Source organism: Dendrobates tinctorius, unplaced genomic scaffold, assembly GCF_039654945.1.
Source record: "Dendrobates tinctorius isolate UK_male_01 unplaced genomic scaffold, ASM3965494v1 ptg000395l, whole genome shotgun sequence".
NCBI lineage: Eukaryota > Metazoa > Chordata > Amphibia > Anura > Dendrobatidae > Dendrobates > Dendrobates tinctorius.
This window is the reverse complement of record NW_027362061.1, coordinates 224,536-233,712: the sequence shown is the minus strand read 5'-3', so window position 1 is coordinate 233,712 and position 9,177 is coordinate 224,536. Positions and strand designations below refer to the sequence as shown.

Below are 9,177 nucleotides of genomic sequence, written 5' to 3'. Positions count from 1 at the left end.
AAACAAATCGGACATTGATGGCAAAATAGTTCACTCTGTGACGTGTGCAGGCATCCATTTTAAGAAACAGAAAGCGTCCCTTGAGAGTTTTTTTAAGTTCTTCCTTTTGTTTAAAAGCTTCTTCGATTACTAATTTTCTAATTCTCTCTCCAGAGAAACACCAAGCTTGCGGGCCATTTCCCCATTCAGACACATAAAAGCTGGTCGTGAAAATAATGAAATAGGCACACTATCCTTTACAACAAGCTCTATGATCTGTTTTTTAAATGTATCTACTGTCATTGTCACAGTAACTTTGTCACTGACAAAATATCTTGCAACTGATTGCTGCAAAGTTCTCTGCTCCTTTGTTTGGCTGGAAGAGCTGGGCACTGGTTCATTGGTTTGGATGCAGTCTTTCTCATCCACTGCTTTCAGTACTTCTGGATGAAAGTGCTGTAAATGTCTCTTTAGATTAGAAGCTCTGGTAGGAGCATTTTTATCTTTGCCTCAATATGCACTCATCTTGGCTTCACAGCATTTGTTTTCGTCTGGATCATTTGTCATACACTGACAGACATAATGTTTTCTATCTTGAGTGATGGTGAAATGTTCAAATACAGCTGATTTAATGTGATGCTTCTTTGACATTCTCAGATTTTTAATTCTGCATTCACAATCCAAATGACAATTGTTTTTCCTAAAAACAATTGTACAAAATTATTGCCAGGTCGCACAACTGATATAGTGGTCAGTAATACTGTATTATTCCTCATGTACTCACAGTTAACTGATGCAAAGTTTGTTGAAAGGATAATACTTCTTACAGTCTTCCTCTTCTGAGTAGCAGGCAGCTGTGAGATGCTTGGAAGACGCACACCTAGTATGATCTAGTCTAGAGGAGGAGCTTTACTACTAAGAATTTGCAACACATTTTCACTTTCAGTTTCATACATTGTAAGTAGGGGGGTTGGGGCAGCATGAGGTTAACCAAGTATAAGATTAGATAAGGGCAGTGGAGAACAGTGACACACAAGAAGTAAGAAATGTCTCTATCTCCAGCAGAACTGCTTATCACTGTTGTTCATAGTTTGATAGAACATATATATTTGAGTAACATTTATAAAATTCATATGAAAGTTCAATTATGAAATATTAATACATTTTTTTTTAAAGCTGGAGTCGGAGTCGGTACATTTCTACCAACTCCGACTCCGACTCCAACCAAAACTAACTCCGACTCCGACTCCACGACTCCGACTCCACAACCCTGCGGGAAACCTTCATACAGACGGCCGGTGGGGATGGAGGCAGTGACCGACTCTGGCCACATCTGTCTCTAGAGCCGCAGTAGAAGATGAAGATGTCGTCCTCATCATGAAGGAGTTATTTCTCATGTCACGTGTAATGAATATCTCCTGCAGTATTGCTAATGCCGATTCCAGTGTCGGTAATGAGACGAGAATTAGCGTTATGGAAGATGAGTCTATGAGAAACGTGTTCAGCTGCCGACTCCGAGGAGGAAACTGCTTGTTGTCTGTGGCCTAAATATATAGGTTTTATTAGTAGATGTCAGGGAAGAAAACTAAACCCTGTAAGATAATAAATCTCATATGTTTCCCTTATTATCTCCAGTAATTGTATTTTTACACAGGATTCTTATGATGTTACATCAGATCATCTTCTTCTCATTCAGATCTCTACAATATCGGATCCTCTCAGTGAAGATCTTCTACAGAAGAGAATTTTCCTGATTTCCCCATCAAGGATGGATATGGACAGAGACAAGATGGCGGAGAGGATGTTACACCTCACCCTAGAGATCCTCTTCTGTCTCACTGGAGAGGTGAGAGATTCTGATGACGTCACATTACATCATTCTTATCTATGGGAATAACAGATGGACATAACTGGAGAGGTGAGGACTCTGGAAATGTCTGTAGTGAGATTTATTAATGTGTCTCTCCATAACCAGGATTACACAGTGGTGAAGAAGACCTCTAGTGATCGCTGTCAGGACCCTGTATCTGAGGGATGTGGCAGACCCCTGAGCCCAATCACGGGGCCTCCACCTTACCCCCTGATCCATGAGGACATCAATGACCAGAAGATCCTAGAACTCATCTACAAGATGATGGAGCTGCTGACTGGAGAGGTGACACTGCTGGGAATGCTGGGACATTATACAGTAACACTATGAAGGGATCGGGGGATGACGGTATCATTGTATGTGTCAGGTTCCTATAAGGTGTCAGGATGTCGCTGTCTATTTCTCCATGGAGGAGTGGGAGCATTTAGAAGGACACAGAGATCTGTACAAGGACGTCATAATGGAGGTTCCCCAGTCCCTCACATCACCAGGTAATAGACAGGACTAAATACACACGGCCTATAATTATCTGTATGTAGAGAATGAATTCAGTCCCTGTATGTGTTTCCTCCAGATCTATCCAGTAAGAGGACAACACCAGAGAGATGTCCCCGTCCTCTTCTTCCACAGGACTGTAACCAAGAAGATCCCAGTGTTCCTCAGGATCATCAGGTAGATGAGAGAAGGTGTCAGGAGATCTCCCCTATGATGTGTAGACGGCTGTGAAGGTCTTGTGCTCAGTCTTGTTTTATCCACCAGTATTATATGTTTTATACTTGTGTAATGAGAACGGTGGAGATGGCAGGATTAGAGCTGATCATAGATGGGACTTCTCCATCTGTCTGTGACTTTCACAATATTTGTTTCAGGGTGAAGATCTGACCCATATTAATCCTACAGAGACATATGTGAGAGATGATGAGCGGTGTAAAGAGGAGATTCCCACATATGACTACCCAGGTGAGTAGTAACCACTGAATGCAGAGAAGTCACAGATTCCTCTCAGTCACCGGCTGTGGCTGCTTTATCGGTGGTGTAGTCCGTCCGTATTACCATGATCACCATTTTGCCTCTAGACCACAACATTCTCCTCCAACCAAAAATGTTAAAATGACTTTGGGCAATGAAAGCCCTTGTCTATAGGACTTACAACCTGGAGGATCCACCCCCCCTGGGATTAGTGTGAGGGTGATCCCTTAAAGCAAGATCTATATGATTGCTTGTACCTGACCCAATATAGGCCGAGTGCACACTGCAAGAGTCACACCGAACACAGAGTTAGATGTCTACTCCTTTCTCAGCAAAGGCTTGCACACAACTGAAGTGTATTCTCAAGACAGAGACAGTAAATAGGTGTCACACAATCTTCTGAGTAGCCAGTGTCAGTCTATGATAGGTCCATTCACCTTCACTTCCATATATGGTATCCAGTATCTCAGCTTCTGCATTCCAAGGATTCCTTCCAGGATGTTGTCTGAAGACACAGACGCCATCTTGGTACACCATATGTGAACTGACTTATATAAGATTTAATAATTGATTTCATTAGCCATTCTCTCCTTCACATTAGGAGACACTGACCGTCACCTGCCCAGATCTGTGACTATAAAGCCAAATGACAGCGTACGCAAAATGTGCTGACAAGATAGAAAATCACTTGAAGAAAGGTATTATGTGCTTTATGTGGTGCTCTGATTACATATTAATCTGTATTACATCCAGCAAAATGTCACCGGCGATGGCGGCGCCTGCGCAGTAGCGTCTATAAGTAATTGATAGAGGCTACTGCGCTGGCGCCGCTGATGACAATTTGCTGGATGTAATTTTTTTTCTAAGCCTCACAATAGCCACAATATTATAGGCATTATCACCAATAATATCAATGCTATTATATGCATTATGTAATAATGGGGGTAAGTCAGTGAGGGATCAGCGACCTGTCATAAGCCAATACAGAGGAATATGGAATCAGAGCACCACATAAAGCCCCGCCCACAGCCCCGCCCCAGAGTACGAGAATCTCATTAACTGAAAACAACAAATACAGATTACACAACAACCACAAGACGGATTTCATCACCAGGTATCACTGTAATCAGTATAACGGTGCTGACCTGACAGTGTCTGTAGGTTACTGAGCACAATCCTGCTGACAGGTTCCCTTTAAGACATCTCAGCTCTGCACTATTATACACAGTTCTCTATAAATATATATTATTTCTCCATGAAACTCATCTGACAGAAAATATTGGAGCTTACGATAGTTTAGATTGTGACGTCACCGAGCCCCATACTCTAATTACCCCAGAGAGGTTTCACCACTAGCTGCTCATTTATTACTGATGGAGACTGTGGAGCTTGATCATTTCAGTAGATGTTATTGTCTATAGTCACAGTGTTTGATTACAGTAGTCTCCAAAATCCTCTGATTTAACCTCTTCCTGCAGTCAGTTTTGTGTTCCTAATCAGGCCCCATTATTAATATCTGACGTGTGTCACTTTATGTGGTGATAAATTATTCACAGAGGATAATAGGAAACAAATGGATCTTACAAATTATTTTCCATCTTTGCACTATACCCTACATACGATTGTACACTACTGTCTGGGCACATGGCAGTGTTCAGAAGGGAAGGAGCGCCATTTAGCTATTTGAATACAGATCTAGCTGGAATAGTTTGCAGACACAATGTATTGGGAGCACTGTTCATGGTCACCTGGCAGCTCAAAAGATGTCCACCATGAACATGCTTGGCTCTATCTTCTCTACTCTCCATATCCCAAGGATTGCCTTGCTCATTGTCCTTTAACACCATTACATGGAATCTGGACTTACACTGGGACCCCTAGGCTTGGACCATGGTGTTACCTGCTATTCTGTGCTGTTTAGAGTTGAGCGATACCAGCCGATACTTGAAAATATCGGATCGGAATGGATCGGCCGATCTTAAAAAAAAGTATCGGTATCGCCGATTCCGATACCGGGAACCAATGCAAGTCAATGGGGCCAAAATATCGGAATTAAAAAAAACCCTTTCTTTCCTTGTAGGTTAATTCTACATGAAGAAAAACAACTAAGAATAATGTAGAATGTATTGTGGGAGGTGGAGGAGACATTAAAGCCATAGAGGTTTAGCCCAATCAAATGGAATAGCAGGAATTAAACTTTTTTTTAAAGACGTTAGGAGTTACAAAGATATTGACTATGTTAGCCTCATTTATATTTTGCCAGACATGTATGTCTTCTTCTTCTTTCTTCTTTCTTCTTCTTTCTTATTCTTCTTCCTTTTTTTACATTCTTCTTCTTCTTCCTTTTTTTACATTCTTCTACTTCCTTTTTTTACATTCTTCTTCTTATTCCTTTTTTTACATTCTTCTTCTTCTTCCTTTTTTTAAATTCTTCTTCTTCTTCCTTTTTTTACATTCTTCATATTCTTCTTATTCAACAATTATTATTCTACATATTCAACTTCTTCATCTTCTTCCTATTCTTCTTCATCATATTCTTATTTGTGTCAGGCATTCCTGTAGTTGTTATCTAGAAAAGTTAGAAGTTTACACCTTCCGTTCTGCCTGTCACAAAAGATTTACAACAGGATTTGTCCGCGTTCAGTTTGGCCTGCAGCAGCAGGCCTTTTCCAGGGGCACCACGAGGAGGAACGGACTCACCCCCATACACTGCTTAGTCTTCTTCTGCTTATAAATAAGATAATATCATTTGCTCAGAGTATTAGTCTTATGCTTAATGTTCTTCTGCTTTGTTTTTTTATGCTTCTTTGTCTTCTCTCTCTTGTTGTTCTGCATCTTGGTGGTTGTCTTCCTGTTCTTTGTCCTCTTGAACCAGCTGACGGTACTGGCACCCGGAGGGGCAGCAGAAGGAACAAGAGCCAATGGCACTACCGAGGACCAGCTGACGGTGCTGGAACCCGGTTACTAAGCAGGAGGTACCTGTGCTACAAAGCACTACCAAGGACCAGCAGACGTTGCCGGAACTCGGATACCGAGATGGAGGCACCTAGGCCAAAGGCTCTGCCGAGAACCAGCTGACGGTGCTGGAACCCGGATGGGTAGCATAAGCTGCAAGAGCAAATGGAAATAGCGAGGACCAGCTGACAGTGCTGGCACCCGGAGGGGCAGCAGAAGGAATAAGAGCCAATGGCACAACCGAGGACCAGCTGACGGTGCTGGAACACGGTTACTAAGCAGGAGGTACCTGTGCTACAAAGCACTACCAAGGACCAGCAGACGTTGCCGGAACTCGGATACTGAGATGGAGGCACCTAGGCCAAAGGCTCTGCCGAGAACCAGCTGACGGTGCTGGAACCCGGATGGTTAGCATAAGCTACAAGAGCAAATGGAAATAGCGAGGACCAGCTGACAGTGCTGGCACCCGGAGGGGCAGCAGAAAGAATAAGAGCCAATGGCACAACCGAGGACCAGCTGATGGTGCTGGAACCCGGTTACTAAGCAGGAGGTACCTGTGCTACAAAGCACTACCAAGGACCAGCAGACGTTGCCGGAACTCGGATACCGAGATGGAGGCACCTAGGCCAAAGGCTCTGCCGAGAACCAGCTGACGGTGCTGGAACCCGGAGGGGCAGCTGAAGTTACCCCTGAAAAGCAAAGTTGGCATGCCGCAAGCTGGCCGCAGTTACCGAATCACACAGTCCTACAGGGGGTGCTTGTCCTACTGGCAATACGGAACAAGCCTTTCTTACCAGAACCCGCAGTCCACATAGGAAGCACCTAAACTGCTGGCACCCTAGCCTCGGCTAACCCAACCGCAACACGACATGGCAACTTGGGGTGGCAAACTGACATTGACACTTCCCGGAAACAGCAGGCAGGGCTGGAACCAAGCTGGGCAGGAGGGAGTACCCGTGCCAAAGTCAGTTATGAGCAGCAACTGGCGATGTTGGAGCCCAGGGACAAGCACTTAGCAGGCTGAGGCCTGATATGCTGTCAATTGGGAGGCAGCAGGACAGATTGCCATCAAAACAGCAGGGGAACAGCTGACGTTACTGAACCCCACAAACACAGGAGCTAGTGTTTTACTCTGTGAAGACGGCACTTCCGAGCAACAACTGGCTGTGTTGAAGCCCAGGGACAAGCACGGAGCAGGCTGAGGATGCATTGAAGAAATTTTAAGATCGGTTGTAGACTTCTACTAATTTTAACCAAGCTCCACTTAGGCCTGTGGCTTCACTGATTTTCGTATTTCCCCTGTCCTCCAACCCCGCCAGTTACAGCTCCGAAGTGGCGTCTGCACAATCCACACTTGTTCCTGTGTTACAGGTGTTCAGTCCGGTCAGTTAATCCCCTGATGTGTGTCCGGCAATGTCGCCTGCTCTGTCCACATTCCCATAACTAGTTGAAGCCCAGGAAATAGGAGGGTGTAGCCAGAGGCCTACTGTCTTTGGAATGCGGAGACAGCAGGAGATACTGCCATCCACACAGCAGGGGAACAGCTGACGTTACTGAACCCCACTGAGACACGGGAGCAAGTGTCTCTTTCCGTGTGGACGGCACTTCCGAGCTACAACTGGCTGTGTTGAAGCCCAGGAAATAGGAGGGTGTAGGCAGAGGCCTACTGTCTTTGGAATGCGGAGACAGCAGGAGAGACTGCCATCCACACAGCAGGGGAACAGCTGACATTACTGAACCCCACTGAGACACGGGAGCAAGTGTCTCTTTCCGTGTGGACGGCACTTCCGAGCTACAACTGGCTGTGTTGAAGCCCAGGAAATAGGAGGGTGTAGGCAGAGGCCTACTGTCTTTGGAATGCGGAGACAGCAGGAGAGACTGCCATCCACACAGCAGGGGAACAGCTGACGTTACTGAACCCCACTGAGACACGGGAGCAAGTGTCTCTTTCCGTGTGGACGGCACTTCCGAGCTACAACTGGCTGTGTTGAAGCCCAGGAAATAGGAGGGTGTAGGCAGAGGCCTACTGTCTTTGGAATGCGGAGACAGCAGGAGAGACTGCCATCCACACAGCAGGGGAACAGCTGACGTTACTGAACCCCACTGAGACACGGGAGCAAGTGTCTCTTTCCGTGTGGACGGCACTTCCGAGCTACAACTGGCTGTGTTGAAGCCCAGGAAATAGGAGGGTGTAGGCAGAGGCCTACTGTCTTTGGAATGCAGAGACAGCAGGAGAGACTGCCATCCACACAGCAGGGGAACAGCTGGCGTTACTGAACCCCACTGAGACACGGGAGCAAGTGTCTCTTTCCGTGTGGACGGCACTTCCGAGCTACAACTGGCTGTGTTGAAGCCCAGGAAATAGGAGGGTGTAGGCAGAGGCCTACTGTCTTTGGAATGCGGAGACAGCAGGAGAGACTGCCATCCACACAGCAGGGGAACAGCTGACGTTACTGAACCCCACTGAGACACGGGAGCAAGTGTCTCTTTCCGTGTGGACGGCACTTCCGAGCTACAACTGGCTGTGTTGAAGCCCAGGAAATAGGAGGGTGTAGGCAGAGGCCTACTGTCTTTGGAATGCGGAGACAGCAGGAGAGACTGCCATCCACACAGCAGGGGAACAGCTGACGTTACTGAACCCCACTGAGACACGGGAGCAAGTGTCTCTTTCCGTGTGGACGGCACTTCCGAGCTACAACTGGCTGTGTTGAAGCCCAGGAAATAGGAGGGTGTAGGCAGAGGCCTACTGTCTTTGGAATGCAGAGACAGCAGGAGAGACTGCCATCCACACAGCAGGGGAACAGCTGGCGTTACTGAACCCCACTGAGACACGGCAGCAAGTGTCTCTTTCCGTGTGGACGGCACTTCCGAGCTACAACTGGCTGTGTTGAAGCCCAGGCAAAATCTGGGTGTAGGCTGAGGCCTACTGTCTTTGGAATGCGGAGACAGCAGGAGAGACTGCCATCCACACAGCAGGGGAACAGCTGACGTTACTGAACCCCACTGAGACACGGCAGCAAGTGTCTCTTTCCGTGTGGATGGCACTTCCGAGCTACAACTGGCTGTGTTGAAGCCCAGGAAATAGGAGGGTGTAGGCAGAGGCCTACTGTCTTTGGAATGCGGAGACAGCAGGAGAGACTGCCATCCACACAGCAGGGGAACAGCTGGCAGTGCTGAACCCCACTAACACTTGAACGAATGTGTTTGGCTCTGTGGAGATGACACTTCTGAACACCAACTGACGCTGTTGGAGCCCAGGATTAGGCGAGGAGCAGGCTGGGGCCTGTTGCTTTTGGCAGGTGAAGGCAGCAGGAGACTTGCCATCTCCACAGCAGGGGAACAGCTGGCAGTGCTGAACCCCACTAACACTTGAACGAATGTGTTTGGCTCTGTGGAGACGACAC

At 46.5% G+C, this 9,177-nt stretch overlaps 1 protein-coding gene across 1 annotated transcript; it reads left to right on the top strand.

The window, feature by feature from the left end:
• The first annotated feature begins 1,678 nt into the window (after window positions 1-1,678).
• On the top strand, window positions 1,679-2,963 carry LOC141076214 (gastrula zinc finger protein XlCGF66.1-like). Its single transcript, XM_073563570.1, has 6 exons — window positions 1,679-1,825; window positions 1,955-2,134; window positions 2,217-2,340; window positions 2,424-2,521; window positions 2,719-2,809; window positions 2,926-2,963. The coding sequence occupies exons 1-6, from the start codon at window positions 1,748-1,750 to the stop codon at window positions 2,961-2,963; spliced, it is 609 nt and encodes a 202-aa protein (XP_073419671.1). The 5' UTR covers window positions 1,679-1,747.
• The last annotated feature ends 6,214 nt before the right edge of the window (window positions 2,964-9,177 follow it).

Excerpts from the sequence above, each read along its gene's own strand:
- LOC141076214 (XM_073563570.1), top strand. The coding sequence starts at position 1,748 with ATGGATATGGACAGAGACAAGATGGCGGAGAGGATGTTACACCTCACC. Across the intron at positions 1,826-1,954 it reads TCTTCTGTCTCACTGGAGAG|GATTACACAGTGGTGAAGAA; the intron begins GTGAGAGATTCT and ends CTCCATAACCAG. Across the intron at positions 2,522-2,718 it reads GTGTTCCTCAGGATCATCAG|GGTGAAGATCTGACCCATAT; the intron begins GTAGATGAGAGA and ends TATTTGTTTCAG.